The 20,645-nt window shown below is 32.6% G+C and overlaps 1 protein-coding gene and 1 long non-coding RNA gene across 3 annotated transcripts; one reads left to right on the top strand and one right to left on the bottom strand.

Annotated features, from left to right (window-relative positions):
• Positions 1 to 7,885: 7,885 nt before the first annotated feature.
• Positions 7,886 to 20,264, top strand: LOC124529907 (rhomboid-related protein 3). Of its 2 annotated transcripts, none has more exons than XM_047103846.1 (6): positions 7,886 to 8,128; positions 13,009 to 13,121; positions 13,732 to 13,849; positions 17,250 to 17,435; positions 17,895 to 18,167; positions 18,812 to 20,264. In XM_047103846.1, exons 2-6 carry the CDS (start codon positions 13,009 to 13,011, stop codon positions 19,046 to 19,048), a joined length of 927 nt encoding a protein of 308 aa, XP_046959802.1. In that variant the 5' UTR covers positions 7,886 to 8,128; the 3' UTR covers positions 19,049 to 20,264. The 2 variants fall into 2 exon arrangements, with proteins under 2 accessions (XP_046959802.1, XP_046959801.1); XM_047103845.1 differs by having other exon boundaries at positions 18,809 to 20,264.
• LOC124529908 lies at positions 15,873 to 16,584 on the bottom strand. The gene is made up of 2 exons (XR_006966442.1): positions 16,435 to 16,584; positions 15,873 to 16,038 (listed from the first exon to the last, which is right to left on the bottom strand). It is a non-coding gene; the product is annotated as an uncharacterized LOC124529908 (long non-coding RNA).
• Positions 20,265 to 20,645: the final 381 nt, after the last annotated feature.

The following is a 20,645-nucleotide window of genomic DNA, read 5'->3' as shown; positions in this document are numbered from 1 at the left end:
AAGGCAAATATGTAAACTTTCAGAATTTAACCTATATTTAAGTAATTAAAAGTATAGTATAACGTATATTATTTGATAATATACTTGCTCGTAACCTAATAATAAGTATTATTGATAATGTCGAATTTATTAATAAAATAAATTTATAAATTATTAAATACCAATAATATTCTTGAGGTGTTTTTAGCATACAGCTCACAATTAAATTTGCCGAAATAGACATAACTGTATCACAAACGTTAGTACATGTATAGGTCTAGTGAGTATCTAATTTTCGTTATATATTATTTAAAACGTATCTTGAACGACGGATATTTCTTATTATTAATAATGTCACTTATCGAAATAAAAATAAAATGCTTAATCATGGTGAATTTAGAATCGTCCACTTCAAGTCTTTGGTAATCGCAGTGTTCCCAATATTTTCATAGTTAATGGAAATAATTAGTAAGTAGCGCAAGTAAAGATATAATTATTAATACTAATAATTATATGCAAAATGATATTTATAACTAAAAGGACAAACTCCAAGGGAGATAATCTCTAAGACTTGCAATCTTCATAGAAAATATAAAAGGTGTTAGAGATAGTGCACAGGTGAGTGCGTTAAAATAGGTGTAGTCTCTTATCTCTATAACTATGAAATTGGCCTCTCAGTATAATGAGACTGCAACCCAACGCTGCCGGAAAGATCAAGATCAATGGGTCTACGTGCTTACCGAAATGTGGAAGAGTTAAACTGTCACATTCCTTGACACAGGCACACGCGAGAACTTGACATCTAGAACATTATCATATCTACAAAATATAAGCTAACTGGTGGACCAATGTATCGATGTAATATAATAGTAACAGTAGGTAATTCTCATAGTTCTTGTAAGGTATTTGACGAGGTACAATATTCTTTATATTCTATATATTGCACGTGTTGTCACGGTCATTGTCTATTAAAAGCACAATCAGGCCGGGTAATGTAAATACGAGCTCATCTATTGTAAGCGGGAACAATTCTGTGTTTTGGCTGCCTGTCGCTGACTAACAGCATTTATAACGTGAACTACGATTATTTGAACTGTATATTTCCTTGATTATAATAACATCTTCATAATATCATTATTGCCATATGGAATGCTAATTGAGTGAAATATTAGTCCTGATTCCTATACTGTGTCGTACCTAAATATAAATTAAATTAATAATATATTAGTTGCAGTCATATATGTTCGTGGCTCCAAATAGGTATTAACGGCAATAATATTTCGATTTTTAATGTAAGTGAGCCAGTATAACTACTGGCGTATGAGACGTAATTAATTACCTAAATTACCGAGGTTGGTGGCGGTAAATAGTCGTGGTCACCATTAACCATCAGAGGGCTATAAATTGGCCAAATACTGATAAATTAAAAAATTGTATTACATCCTAGAGAAGAGTTATGCCGAATGCTAAGTATTTTCTAGGGAGATAAAGGATTTTTAAATATACATATAACGAGGAGTTAGGCATCAACTCGTTATCAGACATGATGATATTCGAAATATAAGTTTGCGTCCTCTCTTTTTTCGATATTCTCTCAAATATGACTTTTCGGCTGTCAGGTGTTCTTTTACTTTTTCGTGCTACTGACGTTGCCAGCAAAAAAAACCACAGTTATCCCAATACTAATTTATAGTATATACTAATGCATATATTTAGTAAAAGTTTTCGCGTCTAATTTGCCCCAGTCAACCAGCCGTACGAGCCGACACAGCGCTGACATGTCTTTTCACACTCTCCACATAATTTATGTTATTTTTTAACATCCTTAGAAGACAAATATTAAGCGAAATACTTTAAACTGTTTGGCCATCTATTTTGTTAAGGTTCTGAACAACATAAAACATTTTATTAATTTCTAATTGTTCTCATCCAAAATACCGTACCAATCATTATTTAATTGAGAAAACAGAGGTAGGTTTATGTAGTAATCATATTCTTGGGTCGATACAAAATTATGCCATTAAATAAATAGTACCATATTTTTAATACTATGTATGGATTTTTAACGGTTAAGAGCGGCGTGTAATCATCATAATAACGAAGCGTAATGCGTAGGAACATGCATGGTGCAGTTGGTAGCGCCGCCGTGGGCTCTCGTGCCATCGCGCTCCAATTTCAAATGCAAATTTACACAAAACAAAACATTGCCTATACTACCGTTTCGATCTACCTCATATGCCGTATCACAGAACTTCGTAAACATTATATTCCTATGTTGAACGTGCCAAAATAAATTTTTATAGCAATCGATCGCGAATAATGTTCCGTGATAGAGCCTTGTGCAAGGATTTGACCGATTGCATGTCAAGAGCAATGCGCAACACATCCATAGCCTCCAGGTTATTATTTATTAAACTTCCCTTATATCCGATCGTTTATAGGAAATGTAAATGGTTATAAAATCTTTTTTTACAAATTCATATTCGGCAGAATGATCAATTTGAATATTTTGATAGCACGCCAAGCGTACCGTATTAAACGCACCGAACATCGACTCGTAATCGTACTATCATTACAAGAAATGATGGTACGCAACATTGGAGTTCTTAGAAAAGCAAATAATATTGAGTATTGAGCCAGTCATACGACAAACTACGTCGTATTTCTTATGAACATGATAGATGAAGCTAGAGTGTACTGGCGGTCGTCGTAAGCGTAACCGAATTTCGGTTAATGCGGGCAGCAAGGCCGGTCAATCACATTAGCAATAGACGTGCGTAACGTGGTGTAACATATGACTCACTGACTGAATCACTTTCACATCTCAAGCCGCTATTCTATACTGTTTTTCTTCCAGCTCTATGAGTTGCAAGTAGAGTTACGCAACATACGATACGAATATTACGTTCCTGAAAATGTTGTCTATATATATCATGTCATATTAAATAGAACAAAATAAATATGTTACTTACAAATTGTTGTTCGAACTTAGTTTATAAAATAAAAACATTTAAAAGTAAAATAATATGTAACATCAATTAAATTTATTTTAAAATAATAAAGGTAATATTTATCAATTTTAAACTGTAGAAACTTTTAATATGTAATAATGTTAATACTTTAATAAAATCGTTCTATTAAATAAATTACAAGCCGATTAAATTAAAATCCTTGTAATTGGCATGGGGATGTGTGTAGAGGCGATGTATCGATTTTAAGTCGATCAGGAAGGCTCAATTTGCCGGCGCTACTAAATCATTCGACAAAAGCACCGCCAGATATACGTCCGATCTAAATCGATTTGTCCAAATTATGACGGGAGCTAATTTACTTCAACCAGCCAACCTGATCCACGATTATTATTACCCGCCTCATAAAAAAACAAGCTTTCGCTAATCGTGTAAAGATTAGCAGCATATTTTTGCTGTTACAACCTTAGCTATATGTTTAACGTCTAAATACATTTAGTAATGCGTTTTTACTTTTAAATTTTCTATTAATTTAAATCCGTTAGTCAAATAATCAAAAAACTCGATGTCGACTAATGACTTTACAAAAATATTGGGTCCATGGTAGAAAGGGGAATGACTGTCTGTTTGGAGTAGATTAACAAAAATTTTATATTAATACGACAGACTCGCGCCATATGTCGGGATCGTTAACTAATGCAGTACCTTGACGTCCCGTTACCTCCAGTAGTAAAACGGAACAGTTCTCGATTATGTTCTGCTTGAATTAATGGATAGTGAAGTGAAATTATAAAATACGACATATACTTCGGATAAGTTTTTTACTGAAAACATAACAATATTATGATGAATTTAAATGTTAATATGCAGCACGAATAAGATGAAATATATAAAAATTTATTATCGTATTAAACATTTCATGAGAGTTTTAAAGATTACAGTGTGGTCGGTGTGATGAAATGAATGAATGAATTAAACATAAGAAGTATTTCAAAATTGCTTCTCCAAACTATCCTATATACTATATACCTTCTAGAGATTCGTATGTTCTTGACGTTACGGTTCGTTCATTTTTCCCTAAATATTTTATACCGGTTATCGAAGAAATTTTCATATTAAATACCTACAGATAGAAATATAGTTTGTACAATAACTGCCCACCTCGGTTTCACAAGGGTGGGCAGTTATTGGAATATATTATTTTATTTAATGTAATAATACAGCTTAGTTAAAAAAAACACTTACCATTCCTATCTTAAAACTTACAAAAATCATCTATTTTTTAAACAATTTATTCTAATAATTTAATCTTATTTATTTTTTATCTTTAATCAAAAATCTCCAACTTTTTTAAAACAGGTTAAGAGATTATTTATCTGTTGTCCAATATTTTTTGTGAATTGAATGCTTTACGTTTACATATATCAATTACAAACGTACATCTTTAAAAGTCGTTTTATTTCACAAACCTACGCGAAAACTTAATATTTACTTACAAAGGAAAGCCTTTTCGCCTAAATTTATGAGACCTATTTTCCTTTCTATTAAAAGGTTTGTTTAGATTAATATTAAGTTTCAATGTCATGTCACAAGCAAGTTTTACTTCAACGCTGAACACAAGATGAATAATTGTGATGAATTAATTATTAAGATAGGCTTGGCCGAATAGAATTTCGTAATCTTTGCTCATAGTCTATATGCGTATTTTGTAAAGTATACATATATATTATATTTAAACTTATAAAATATGTTGATTTTTTGAATAGCCACAAAAAATTACTGTATTTTAAAGATCTTTTAAAACCCAATACGATAATTTATGACCTACATACGCCCCTACAAGCATTCTCACCTACAGACTTATAAGCACATTAGTAAAGGCACCTCTCCAAATGGCGATCATAATGACTTACGATTTGTGTCGACGCCATCTTGCGAATAAATATTGGGCAAATTAACCTCCTGGTGCCCACCTGCCATTGTTGCTAATAACTAGGCACCCATGTGTTGACCGATAAGCTCTTTGAGAATCGTGTTAACAAACCGTGAAATGTCATTACCAGGATCAAAAATTTGTGCCGATCCATCTGTTTCTTCATTTAAGTTAAACTTGAGGTTCTGTACATTAAATATATTTTGTTGACATAACAAGTTGTAAAATTAATTTATGAAATATATCATTAATATATTTTAATTTAGTAAAAGAAATTTCGACAGAACTTTTTTATAATCATTTATAATGTCAACAACGGTAGTAAAATCAAAACCAAAATATACTTCATTGAAGTTGGCTTTTACAAGCACTTTTGGCCCGTCAATTCACAAACTATATTAAGTAAAGTGCCATTTCGGAATGCAGATTTTACCGAAAAGTACCAGTAAGAAATTCAGTAGTTACTCATTTTAAACATTTAAATATATTTGTATTTTAGGCATGTTAGTTAAATACAATTACACATGTATATAATACATATACTGCCTGGGAGTCAACGAGTATTAGCTCCACGATTTTTTATCATCCATATAACCTTGTATTTAATAAAATGCATTATTTACCTATTTGAATTTATGAAATAGCAAAGTAAAAATATCTGCGGAATTTTACTACAGAACTTGGAAAAAAGTCACGAATTAGGCGTTAGTACAATGACGCTTCTTTTCTTTACAAAATTATATAACCGCACTCATCACAGTTGAAAATTGGCGATTCAACAGTACTTGAACACTATGGTTATTTCAGAATCCTAACATTTTATAATACTTAAAATTTAAAATGGCTCAAAAGATTGAATAAGTTACTGCTTATTTAATGCAATTTTTTTTTACTCATATTATTCAAGTTACAACAAAGGTTTATGAATAAATTTTAACATTCGATATAACAAAGTAAAAACACATTCAATTTCTAATGCAATATTCACTAAAATCATATTCTAAAATACAATGAATGCAAACAGTTCTGGCAAATCTCAATACATAAAACACAAAACAGAATTGTATAAACAGAAATAGAGAACACAATGGTAAATTATACAAACAACAAATGATCTATAAATAATAAAGTAAATCGTTAAATAATTATCCGCATCATGTAAGATGATATAAGGCGCAAACATATTTATTTATAATTATTTGTGCTTTAATTTTTAACAGTAAATAAAAATAAACACAAAAAATTAAATTCGTCGTAAGAGTTTTGAGACTAAATTATATTTTTACTAACAAATGTTTTACCCCTGTACCGTAAGCATCGCCTTAATTTGAAAACAAATGTTTTACTAACTTTGCCATTACTTGCTTACCTGAGACAATACATTACTTATTGTACTTTCAGACCTTATCGTCCAAATTGCTTAACATCTGGAATGGATTACAAATATGATTGTAAAGGTGTATCCTTTCCAGATGTGTTTTTAAATGAACGCAAAGTATCAGCGCGCTTAATTTAAAAATACGATATAATAATGTTATTGTTAGTTATTATCCAAAAATGTATTTATCTATTTCTCTTTCATGACGAGTTACAGAACGTAAATAGATCACAGTTTAGCATATTCTTCCCTCATTAAGCGGAACGTGGTAGATTATTCCACCTGCATGATCCTCACGATGTTTCCTTCCCCTCAATCTGAGGATAAACATATGAAACCTCAGAGGCAAACCTCTTCCTTACAATAAAGCCGCGATCATCCGTTCATATCTGCGCTAGGCCACCTCCTTTTATAGCTTTATATCATAAGCAATGATTATATTTTTATTTCGTTTGGAGTAACCAGTAGTAAGTATTTGGAAACGATACTAATGTATTAATAATCAACAATAAATATTTTATCACACAAGCTGGACAATAACTGGTACAGTAGATAAAGTACATACAGACTTTTTTTTATTATGAGTTAAATTTTAACTAATTAAAATATAATTAAAATAAATAAATCCATATCATATGATATGGATTTATTTATTTTGTCTTTTAATCGATATTTTTTGAGTCTATTGTGAATTGTTACTTAACGTTTTTATTGTATGGTTTTCCGTCTTTAAAAACCTCAATAAGCTAACTTTTACTTAAGGTTCATGGAAATGTTATGATTTTTAGTAGAATGATATTTCATATAAATAATATATTATGTGATACTATTATTTCAAAAAATAATCTATAAATAATGCTTTTCAATGGGTATACATTTAAATTATCTACATCTACTGATTATTCCTCTGAGGTAGAATAAATTATTTTCTGTTGGTCAGAATATTGTGACTGATAAATTAAGAAGTTTAAACCGAAGTACTGATTCTAATCACGATATTCTGTGACCCGGTTAATAGCAAAACCTTATCTACAATTTTAAAAATAAATTGTATAATATTACCAGACGAAAAATTAAAGTTTGAATTCACCTTGTAATATATTTTATAACAGGTTATTATTAGATAATTGCTCACTTCGTTTATTACATATAAATTTAGTTATAATATTCTATTCGCATTATATCGCGAATGGATTATTATAAAGAACATTTTCAAACGTTCGATCGTGTTTGAATGACAAACACACAAACATTCGATGATGAACACAAGATGAAGATGAATCGTAGTCGCCGCGTCATTTTTAATATGCTCTTGTTGATACTATTCTGGGGAATTAAGTTAATTCGTAGTACTATCTATTATAGAACAGATATAAAGTTATGTGTCATTAATTCATTCGGTACAAGGGCACTCTTAAAAAGATGTTGATTTTTAAATTTCCATTATTGTATAAAAATGGGTTTAAAACTGAACCTATTAACTATAAGAAAAAACGCTTTTCGAAGCACTATCCGCCCTCGGAACCGGAACCACCCTCTCAAATGGCAACCACCACTCCTAAACATAAAAAAAGTCTATCGAACCGAGCAGCGGACCGAACAATACTAATTAAACTGAGACGATCGCCTCGTCGGCGAAATCAGTCTGCGCGGTGCGTTCGTATGGGGAGGTTGTGTTTCTCATACTCCCAACGACTACTACTTACGATCGCGTCTTCAACGTCGAGCGTCTTACCAAATTAAAAATATAATAAACAAATAATTAACTACCTCATAAATAGTGACATTTGAAGTGTTGTGAAGAACATATAATAACGTTAAAAAACCGTTTTTGGTGTCGATAAAATTTAATTGAAACATACATGATGGGTAAGTTTGAAAAATACTTCTTTTTGACAGATGACAATTATGATATGAAACAAACATCTGTTTTGGTTATTATATCATGTCATTTATCGTCTATATTAAGTTAAACTACACATAATAATAATTTATATAGTCAACATAAATATGTTTCTATTAACGAATGATGTATAACTATGAAATGAACTGACTCATATATAATTGAAATAGTTTTAATTATATCACTTTCGTGTAAGTATATTTCAGTTCAGTTAGAATAACCTTTGCCGCTATTCTATTATTATTAAAACGCTTTGGATTCATGCCGTTCTTAAAATAGTAAAAAAATATCGATTATTCGTTTACGATTCTAACCATAAATCGTATGTTATCATTTTACTAAAATCCATTACCGAATATCCATATAGTTCATATATTTCTCTTCGTATATTTAGTTATTTAAAATGTATTAAATATATATTTTTTTAATAATTAAAAAATAATTCTAATTTTAAATATGTTATTGAAAAATTTTGCTTAATTTTTGAATAATAAAAAAATAATGTCATTGACAGCTAGCCTATTCTAGGTACTGTACATTTTTTTAATTTTCTGGGTTAATCGATTTAGAAAAATATTTCGAATTTTTAATCGAGTGTTATGCAATACTTATTTTTACCAAAAATGATGAGCGTATAAGATCTCTTGGTAAATTTTAATTTAGTGTATGCAATATTTATAAACGATTATTTATTTTACAAAATGACACATTTATATTAAGATCATTTTTAATTTACGAAACACCGTTATAACTAACTATTAAATTACCAAACACAATTTTACCTTTTAAAATTTCACTATAACGTCAAATTATTTGAATCACAATGAAAATAATACACCTGCGTGCATGTTCTATATTGTGTTTTTCGCAACAAATTAAGTAAGACTACTGAATATATACGCTGTTTTCTACTTTGAACTACATGCAAGGTCTAAAGTAAAATTAGCAACACGAAATCAATATCGAGTAACCGAAGTTGCACATTAACTTCAATAGATACTTATGCAGGTATAGTATGTTTACTATCTAGTTTTTACCAACATAACATGTAATATGATCCTATTTATGATATTTACATATTTTAAATTCTACTTGATATACGTCGCAGACAATTACCTTTTTTTTAACAATGACGCAATATTGGTATACTCCGGAACTAGCTTATACACGTCGCAACAAGTTTGCCGTTATATAAAGGACATAACGCGAATTAATTAAAAAATATTTACTATCAAATTGTCAAAGTAAAATATGCTATTTAAAATTTAGGGTTCTGTGATGAACTAAGTTTAAAGACTGTGCCTTCTCGCTTGCAAAATGTATGAGGTACTTTCACGGTATCGTAATAATGCAAAGAGACTTGAAGAGATTAAAACATAATAGTGCGGAGGTGGGCGCGTGGGAACGCTCCCAGCGTTCACGTGCCCAACACATCAGTTCACCACACTAAATCTACCATTAATATGCTAGATTTAGATAAACTTCTCGTTAAAATTTACAGTTAAAGAAGTCATTAACTTCATAACTGCGCCGCTCGCAAACAATACATGATATTTTAAATGCTATCGAAATTTGGAATTAATTTGGAAATTCTGTCGATTTTTGTAATATAGACAGATCGAAACTTGTTAATTGCTATCAAGTAAAATTCATTTATCTTATACTCTGCTTCTTCTAAATAATCAATACTTAATATATGTACCTACTAACATAATTTTTGTTCTTATTTAATAACACTAATGTGCAGAGTATTTAGTTATAATATTACTATAACGCTAATAATTTAAATTACATTCTTTTTTTAAATTATATATTTTTTTTTTATTAAAAAACGATAAAAGATCAATTTTATTTATTATGCCCAATTAATCGATACTTAAAAAATAATTTATTAGGTTACATTTACATTATAAAGTATTCTATAGCCACCTAGTTCAAATACATACACCTAAACAGTCTATTTAATATAATAGTAATACTCAATTAAAAAAAAGAATTGAAAGGCATTAGGACCGAACCATTGCACGTTTGATATTTGTGAGTTGAAATGATGAATAATAATGTAAGTTATTGAAATGGGTAGTTCGTCGCGTAGGCTCGCGCGCTCGTTTGACGAGACGGCAATAGTGCCTAGTTAGTGGTTCCGGATACGAATCGGACGTGTCGGATGTCGGCGTGAGTCACGTGGCGCCCACGCTGGATTCAGTGCGCCCACTGGCGCCCAGCCCGCGCAAATCCTGAGGTGTATCGATTTATTGTTCTATGATTAAATCGATTTATTTTAGTTTAATTGGATATTTTCAATTCATTGCATTGTTAGAAGTTAAATATCGAATAAAGATTTTCCTATTCAAAATCCTATAATCTTATATCATATAATCTCAGTAAGGTAATCTAAATTCAAATAGTAAAAATAGATATGTAAATGTTAAAAAAACAATTACATATGCAAATTCTTCGAGTCTGTTTTTCAAATTAAATATAGGTACGTACATATTCCCTGTTGCCGCGACAGATATAGCCGGCGTCTGCGGCGCGTCTAGGCTATTTAGGTTTTGGCATTGGGCATTTGCAGTGTCGTGGGAAACTGAGTTGAACGACTGCGGAGACAATGCGGTGGCCTGCGATGGATTGCGGGCCGACTCGCGGCTCGAGACCAGTCGTTCACCGGCGCACCGACCGCGCCGCCCACCTGCGACCTGCTCTTTACCACTGCCCCATAACTATGCGAACTTGCTCATAAACGAATTATGGCACTTAAGTGTTACTGGCTAGTTTATTTTCATATTGCATAGGTACCTACTCGTTACTACTACTACTACTCAAACTTGTAATCTTTTAGATTTGTTTATAGTTGTGCATAAAACAATTACGCAACATACGACACGTTATTTAATTAAATTTGTAGTGCAAAACTTCCAACAGTTACAATAAAATATAAGTATGTAGGTGAACGAAAAGGACGACATTTGAATTTTCTACAAATTTTCACATAAATTAAAGTGTATATGTACTTAAAGAAACGAAAATACATAATCGTCGACAACAAAACAATTAGTCTAATTCCAAAAAAAAACGATTCTAAAAGTAATTCTGATGAAATCGCAGATAACAGTCTCCCATGCTAGTCTAGTCTTAAAAACAGCTAAAAAATAAGAGCTAATGTGTTTATCGATGTCGATGCTGTCTCCGAGGGTGGCGGTCGATAACTCGATAGGCCTGGACGCGTGCCAGCTCGCCGCCGCCGTCGCCGGCCCGCGAACTGCGACTCGACGCGACATTAATCCACCCTCATAAAGCTAAAGTGTCTCACATATTATTTGTCATACCGAAATAAAAATGTGTCAAAGAAAGCATTTGAGAAATATTAAATCCATAAAATAAAAACAATTTTATTTTTATACTTTCAAAAGAATATTTTTTGGTAGAGTTACGTCAGTATACGTAATGAATAATCATTGATTTTATATTTAATTGCGTATAATTTAAACCGTGCGAGAATTTTAAAAATAAAGAACATTTATATCTCGATTGTGATGATGATAATAAATTTTACAAGCACTTTCGTAGATATTTAAACAAATACGAAATGTTCATCGAGTTTGTAATATAAAAAAATATTGCAATTTATGTATAATACGAGTATTAGATTGAATACCTAATATAACTTTTTAATTTATTGCCAAGAAGAAAAAGAGATGAATAATTGACGTTAACAAAAAACTAATTTAAATTATCAGCAACGAATTTAATTCCCAGTGCATACATTTATTTTTATTACTTCGTTTAACACTTGAACTTTAGAAAAAACTTACTCTTGTTACATAAATATTCTTAGGAAAGTAGAGGTGATTTATCATTGTCTTAAGATACACAATGGGTCAATATTTATTTACTTAATACAATAATATTTTCGTTATATCGCTTATAATCGATTTCAACGCTGACGGAGCCGCTATTGAAATTTAATAGTTCTTTTCAAACAATATACTTATCGAGCAGATCAGACGATTACACAAACCGTTAAATTAATAAAAGCGTCAAATAGATTTCCGCTATTAAAATCTCAACTTTTAAAATAAATAATATTTTTTAAGTTGGTGAAACTAGATTTTCATAAATATAAAAACTTAAAAATTATATATTTTAAATTATCTTTTATTGCGGGTCATAGGTAAATCGACGCTTTCACTGAGATAGGTACCGTTTGCATTGATCTAATTTTTCCTTTTTCTTTTTGATATTACATGCTTAAATCAGTTTAAGAATAGCATGAATTATACTGTTAGTTCAAAGGCGGCCAAGTTTGTCCAATAATCTAATACGAGTATGTTAAGAATTCTATAAATTTTGTTTCTGTAAATGTTAGTCCATATAGTATACAATGTTCATAATTATTTTTAGTGTTATTTGTGATCATATTGATCAGTATAGTAGCATAACCTATATTTTTTACTTGAAGTGTTTTTAAAATATCAGTTCAATTTATTTTATTTTTAAATATTTATATCGCTACAATGTATCCATTATATTTTCTCCTATGCAATATATTAAAACAATTATTTTATGCGACATAATAAATTACATTTATTATTAATTTGAGGGCAGTACCTACTTGTTTATTCATGTGACGTTTAAAAATATTTATTTATTTACCTGTTATAATCTCTATGCACACAGGAATAGTTAGTAATTAATTACTCATTCAGCATTTGCTTACGTTCACCTACGTTTTATTAAGGATAATAATTATAAACAGTGATGATTGATATTTTGAAAAGGCGAATGTTTTAATTAATATAATTTTCAAGGGCAAGGAAAATAATGGAATGTTTTTTTTTTTCAGATGAGCGGCAAGCGTACACGTAGCTATAGATGCGCAGTACACCAGAGAGACCGTGAGGTCAGCTCGGAAAACGACTTCCATCTTATATTAGAAGATCCTACACTTTTTGCAAGGTAAAACGAAATTAAAATCTCTAACTGAATAGTGTAAATTATACCCTTTTACTTTTTTGGCATCTGCATAGATTTTTTTAAGATGTGGATATTTAAAGGCTCATATTTAGTCTACGGTGATATTTTTAACAAAAATGACACCAAAAAGTTCTGCTACATTCAATCTGGTACGCCGTGACTCTCAACACACTGACGTCAATTTAATTCCCATTACAATGTTTTCATATTAAATTTCCAGTGCAATGTGAACAAACAAACTGCAATAATAAATAATTTATTTAACAAAATTATTAGTGTTTTCTGTTTCATTTCAAATAAACTCAATGTTACTGATTGACGTTCCTATAATTTTTTATGTTTATTTGTCATGTCACCCTGACGTGTAGTGTATTTTCTTGTAATAAAACGGTTTATAAATTGCTACACCGTCGATAGACCCCATAAATAACGTTAATGTAAGAATTTTATGTCATTTTGCAAGTAATTTAATATTTGTTGGATATGTTGTCGATATCGCCTTTCGTTTTGGATTAAGTGTAAAATAACCATAGTAAAATGTTTTGTTTAGTTTTACACAAAATATAGATTAATATATTTTCGTCTATTTCAGGATGGTGCACCTTGTGGCTATGGAGGTACTCCCCGAGGAGCGGGACCGCAAATACTACCAAGAGCGGTACACATGCTGTCCACCTCCCTTCTTCATAATCTGCGTGACGTTGCTAGAGGTAAATAACAGACGTAATCTTATGGTTATTAATCGCAGTCGTTAATCGATCAGAAGAATCGGTGGTCATACGTTTCAATTAAACACAGTTGCTATGATTCATATGAATTATTTGCCGTTAGTGGAACTAGAAAATCGGTGCATCACTTTCTACGCGCCGAACACCGCTGTTCGATCCCCGCTCCAGTTACCTCGGTTAATTAAAAAGTGTAATTGCGGATTTCACATCCGTGCAAACAAGCGGTTTACGTGAATCATAACAGTTGGCCGAACTGTTCACGCCGTGTGCGGACCGCGGACACTCGTCACACATTGATTCATTCCGAACGCACGATTTCTGCAAGGTGCACTCCGCTGACGATAAGACACATAGGCCGCGCTAACGGTTTTTCCTTTATGAATAACAATTATTCGACTATATCCGTAAATAGCATAATCTGAATTTTTTTATTTGACTAGATTTCTCATTTTCTTCTATATAATATTTCAATAATTAATACCCATATATTTCATAAGAAAAAATATTCGAGTTTATTTTACATATTAGACGCATTAATATTTCACATGTTCTAATATATTATTACAATATCAATATGCATACTTTATTCAGTCCAGGTTTTTTACTCGTAGATAATACGAAGCAAATTTTCCATTAATCTATTTCAGCTGGGCGATTCCGAAACCCATTTTTCGACTCCATATGTGGGATTTCTAATGAAAACTCTATTTGGCATTCAGCAAACTCGAATTAAATCTACACTAGCGCCGTTTTGTGAGATTGAAAGTAATACGAACTAGTTTCAGTGAGAACTGTATTATTTGACATTAATTGGCATTCTGTATCTCGATTTCGAAATTAAAAAATGAAACTAATCTCGGCTAAATACGTCAAATTAAAAGTAGATCAAAGGTGGCGGAAGGCTTAAGCGAAAACTGTAAATCTATGTGATCTATTAATAATGTATCTTCGGACCAAATAAAACTACCTTGGCATGATATTATAACTCGGAGAATGTATCCTAACGTAAGCATACCTAAGTAGATCTTACTTTTAATCATTAAGAAAATGAAGTCATATTTATCTCGCATCAAAGAATTACTAATAATTCATTGTCAATTAAGAATTTAAGATCTAATAATATATAGAAAATTATCAAAAACCTTTAAGCTGTAACGGCCTTGATCTGAGGCTTACAATTTTACACAGTTTTTCTTTAACATATAATAATGCTGATTATTATATTAAGGGTATTAGTTCCTTCAAATTAACATATCAATTTATTATCATTCTACCTATTTCAGATGGATTGCATACATTTATATAAGACTACAGCTAAGTCAATAATATCTTACTAGAAAATATATATACATATATATATTATAGGTAAACAGATATAATTTATTACAACCAGATACCATACAAACTACACGGACAAATTGATGCTTCATGGTAAAGATTTAAGAACAATAAGTAGATACTTGAATTGAATTTCAATTTCTTTTCTAATTTAAGAAGCTGGATTCCTGCATACTGTTGTGTCTAACACATATTAGGATATTTAATAATAATAAAACAAAAAAATATTACATGTATTTCAAGTCAGTGGAATATACTAATTTTAAAGGAAAAGACAAAATAAGAAATTCTGATAAAATACAACTAGTATAATCATGAATAAGTGTGTTAATAAAAAAAAAAAATAGTATAGACATTGCAAATATTTTAACTATTTAATAAAATGAAGTGTTATAAATTGTTAAATCTTAGATAATGTACACTATTCTATTAATGTTATTTAATATAAAAATAACTTATTAAATGAATATATTCCAATTAGGTATGTTTGTATTTCAATTATTTATTTAAATTAAGTGTAATAAATTATTAAATGTCAGTTACATTACTAATCTAATTGTAATATTTTCTTATTTGAAGACCATTGTAATAAAAAGATACTGTAATGATAATAATTTGTTTTTCTATATGTACAAAAACAGTATTGCATAAATAATAAAACAACAAAATGTGTAAAAATTTTTAATGTTTCATATTCAAATCCCAAATATGTTTTCCTCCCTCGTTAAAATATGGATCATTTTGTGTAGAAATGATAGAATCTATAGATGCTATTCCTGTATTATCACATGTTTATCTGCCTAGCTGGTATGCTGTGATCATCAATGGTATCACTAAAATAAATAAAATAGTATTAAAAACACATTAATCATATTATAAAGAAGCTGAAAAATAACATACATATGTGAATTGTATTACATACTAAATTATATACATTATTTACTGAATGTCTGAACATTCGTCTGAATCAACCAAATTAGACTTAAATAATTACTCAAACTAGTAGTTGTATATTACATTGTTTGTATATTATGTAGTACAACTTTTAGGAGTAGCACCATCAGGATGCTTTCTAATTAAGTTGAGAATTTATAATTACAGTTAATATACATTATAGGCATTAGGCATATATTTAATGACCAGTGTTTATAACGTAAAAATTATATAATTAAATTTTTGGGATTATTGTATTCCGAACATAGAAAATAAATAGGTATGTAGGTACTTACTTCATCATTAGAATTCCATAATAAATCTAAACGGTAGTGATTAAAAGTAGTTACGGATAAACTTTCGATTCAATTAAATTCTTTGTTTAATAGCAATTTACTATATTTACTTGATATTTTATTATTAAATATTAATGTTAAACATTTATGTTGACACTTATACTTTTTTTGACAAAATTTTACGCAAAGGTAATCTGTCTTCAGCCAGATATTAATAAAATATTTCTGATTTTGCGTTATAAATTATTTTAAACTATAAAATAAATTATTTATAATATATTTAGCATGAATCATGACGTCATTTATTTTTCAAATCATTAGTTTATTAGAAATTTCTAATCGGGAATGTTTTTAAAAAAATCGGTAATTGAAGTGTTTGCACTAGCATCTCGCTTCACAGTTTTCGCTTCACATGATTTGACTTATCGTTGCGGAATACCAAATATTTTTCCATTCAAGGTCGTTTCGATATGAGTTAAGAAATGAAAACTGTTTCAAATCCTAATGTGGTTTTTGCAGAATCGCACGGCAGACATATATTTAATGTTAAAGTATAGATAGATATACTCTGCCGGTGGTTCTCAGTGGATATAATACGCTGCTGGTTCCAATCCGAAACGCCTCTTATGTTTTTAAAGTGTTCAATTCGTTAATAAAACATATCATACTCTCCGATCAAGGAAAACGTCGTAAGATTAAGTTGGTTTTTTTCGTAACAATACAAGATTGGCGTCTACATATACCTTACAGTTGGTAGAATACAATTCACAAGGTGGTAGTAGGTACACTGTATTAATCGGTCACGAACTCTACAGCTAGGAGTGTTCGCGTGGTACGCGTGGGGCGCGGGCGGCGTGGCGGCGGCGGCGGGCCCCGTGCCGGTCGACTCGCCGCTCGTGTACCGGCCCGACCGCCGTCGCGAGCTGTGGCGCTTCCTCACCTACAGCGTCGTGCACGCGGGCTGGCTGCATCTCGCGTTTAATCTACTCGTACAATTGGCGGTGAGTTGATTTTATCAATATAATTTCCTTCAAATTAAAGTCCTTGTAAGTCAATTTTTTTTTCACAAAATAGATCCATTCCAAGTCGTAACTTTCATGCTTAGTTTTAGATGCATTATCATTTTGAAGTTTTTTTTTTGTGGTATAGGTTGGCGGACGAGTATATGGGCCACCTGATGGTAAGTGGTCACCATCGCCCATAGACATTAACGCTGTAAGAATTATTAATTATTCCTTACATCGTCAATGTGCCACCAACCTTGGGAACTAAGATGTTATGTCCCTTGTGCCTGTAGTTACACTGGCACACTCACCCTTCAGACCGGAACACAACAATACTGAGTACTGTTGTTTGGCGGTAGAATAACTGATGAGTGGGTGGTACCTACCCAGACGGGCTTGCACAAAGCCCTACCACCAAGTAAAAGTAGTTAACATGATAGCGCGTGTCGTACACAGGTGGGCCTACCGCTGGAGATGGTGCACGGCGCGCTGCGCTGCGGGGCGGTGTACCTGGCGGGGGTGTTGGGCGGGTCGCTGGCGGCGTCGGTGCTGGACCCCGACGTGTGCCTGGCGGGCGCGTCGGGCGGCGTGTACGCGCTCCTGGCGGCGCACCTCGCCAACGCGCTGCTCAACTTCCACGCCATGCGCTACGGCGCCGTCAGGCTCGTCGCCGCGCTCGCCGTCGCCTCGTGCGACGTCGGCTTCGCGGTACACGCCCGATACACTAAGGTGAGTTTAGGTTCTGCTTCAGACGATGCGTCAGACCTCAGATCCGTGATGGTTCGTTTGATTTTCAATAAGTAATCTACACTAATATTATAAAGAGGAAAACTTTGTTTGTTTGGTTGTAATGAATAGGCTCAAAAACTACTGGACCGATTTTAAAAATACTTTCACCATTCGAAAGCTAAATTAATCCCGCATAACATAGGCTAAATTTTATTGTGAAAAAAAATAGGGTTCCGTAAGATATTTTGGGTTTTTCGGACAAAAAAGGAAAAAATCTACCAAAAAAGTTGAGCTTTTGCGTATGATGCCTAAACTATAAAAGATAGAACTATAAAATGTTCTAACTCCGGTCCTTAGAGGGCATAATGGCCTCCGACCCTAAGAACCTCATCAGATTCGTGGCTGATGTTGGTCTGGCTGATGTGTTGTGATCACGAATTTGAGTCACAATAGATCCAAGCGCCGGTTGCAGTAATTCTTCAAATGTGACCGTGCCTCAGCAGTAGGGATATTAGAAGACTGATTATGAACCGTTATCTACGCGGGCGACCGCTAGTAATATATAAAAGCATAGTTATGCCTTCACATAGCTATATGATTTCTAAATAGATTCCGGCTAAAATAATTGGTTTTATTTGAAGCAGGAGGCGCCGCCGGTGTCGTACGCGGCGCACGTGGCGGGCGCGCTGGCCGGGCTCACGATCGGGCTTCTGGTGCTGAAGCACGCGCAGCAGCGGCTGTGGGAGCGCCTGCTGTGGTGGGCGGCGCTCGGCGCGTACGCGGCGTGCACGCTATTCGCCGTACTGTACAACGTGTTCAGCGCGCCCGTGGACGAGTTACACTACATGCCGCCCGACCCGCCGCCCGACGCCGGCTTCTGACTCGGCCGCGCCCGACGACGGTAGGCTTCGACGGACCTCTCCCGCAAACAAACCGCGCTGTATGGGTATATGTAGAGCGCTCAGTGGCGTAACTATTGCAGGGCAGGTGGTGCAGTGCACCAGGGCCCCGGAGTTCGGGGGCCCTCTAAACTAAACCTTAAGCTTCTGAAGCTAGAAAATTACCACCCTGCGCACAAGTTTTCCTATTTGGTATCTAAAATTTTAAAGGGTAACTATTGGTTAAAGAGGGATGGGAAAGAGGGGGTGAGGGCCCAATTCTTCTATGCACCGGGGCCCTTCCTCACCTAGCTACGCCACTGAGAGCGCTCTGTTAGTCCTAGTCGAAGCCTAACATTACAGTCACGTCAGTGTGACCGACTCACAACACGCCTAGTCAATTTACCTTAGTGTGATACGCGATAAGTAGCATTATTGGAGGAGGCCCGAGAGCTCGGCGTCGAGTGGCGACGTTTGCCCGTTTTAGTGAAGATTTATGAATCTTTGTTACTATTATCGTACACTCTCTGCGTTTTCGAGAGCTAGTTTGTACCGTTTCAATGTTTTGCACTGTTATTTCCTAACGAGGCCTCCTCGCTATACTTAATTGTTAAGTAGTCTTAATTGTATTGGATAGGTGAACTATTTTTGTACCTACTATCTGCGTCCGTAGTATATAGGTTGAAGGCGTTACCGCAACACAGTATAATATGTTCCGTGTGGACTGACAACTCGACCAAATGCCGTGTCTATTTAATTATAGGTGTTTTATACATACATAGGTGAATATTGATTTATATAATAATACCGTTGAACTAGGCATTTTGTTGAGCGTCAGCGTTGTTATGCCCAGCACACCAAAGATTAGAATAAAACGCGTCCATGCTTCGAATATGAAAATTTCTTACGTTCTGTAGAATTAAATCAAAACTGTTTTATATCAACGAAACTTGCTTCAATTAATTGCTCATCGAGAGAGGAATGCTTTATAAATGTTGAATATGAATATGCATATGTTGTCTGATTGCTCAATAGCAATGATTGTATTAATCTGGAATGAAGATGCTCAAAAGTGAGTTTTTGTTTTACGTGATCTGTTGTTACGTTCGCTGCGATGATTCGTCCATGTGCAAGCACCCTGTACCATCTCGGTATGTCGCTTCAGTGTTTTAATGAATGTGTTACTACTCATTAGTAAATAAATAATTTATATAATGTGCCTGATTCCTATTAATGTAAAATTAATTGTATAATTTTAATATGAATCAAATAATGTCACGAACCGACTGATTTTTTTGTATAAATTATTACAGAGTGTTTTCATTTAATTTATTTTAAATTTATTTTAAGTGTGAATCGAGATAATTATAATTATGTGATTATATGAAGAAAATAAGATTGAATACGATTAAAAGTGATTGATAACGAAACGTTTATTTTTTTTATTTTTTTAATAACATTTTTAACATCTGCATACATTAAAGTTGCGATTGTTTTTTACGTTGTCAGTTAAACAAGATATTTTTCTTAAAATATTTTAATAAGAATAAAGCAACGGAAAAAATATACTTCTAATTTTATATTTAACAAGCGTAATACT

The sequence above is a fragment of the Vanessa cardui genome, chromosome 5 (genome assembly GCF_905220365.1).
Source record: "Vanessa cardui chromosome 5, ilVanCard2.1, whole genome shotgun sequence".
NCBI lineage: Eukaryota > Metazoa > Arthropoda > Insecta > Lepidoptera > Nymphalidae > Vanessa > Vanessa cardui.
Note: the sequence above shows the minus strand (reverse complement) of the source record. Positions and strands in the feature narration are given on the sequence as shown.

Coding starts and splice junctions, on each gene's coding strand:
- LOC124529907 (XM_047103845.1), top strand. CDS start 13,009: ATGAGCGGCAAGCGTACACGTAGCTATAGATGCGCAGTACACCAGAGA. Junction 13,122..13,731: donor GATCCTACACTTTTTGCAAG/GTAAAACGAAAT, acceptor CGTCTATTTCAG/GATGGTGCACCTTGTGGCTA. Junction 18,168..18,808: donor TACACGCCCGATACACTAAG/GTGAGTTTAGGT, acceptor TTTTATTTGAAG/CAGGAGGCGCCGCCGGTGTC.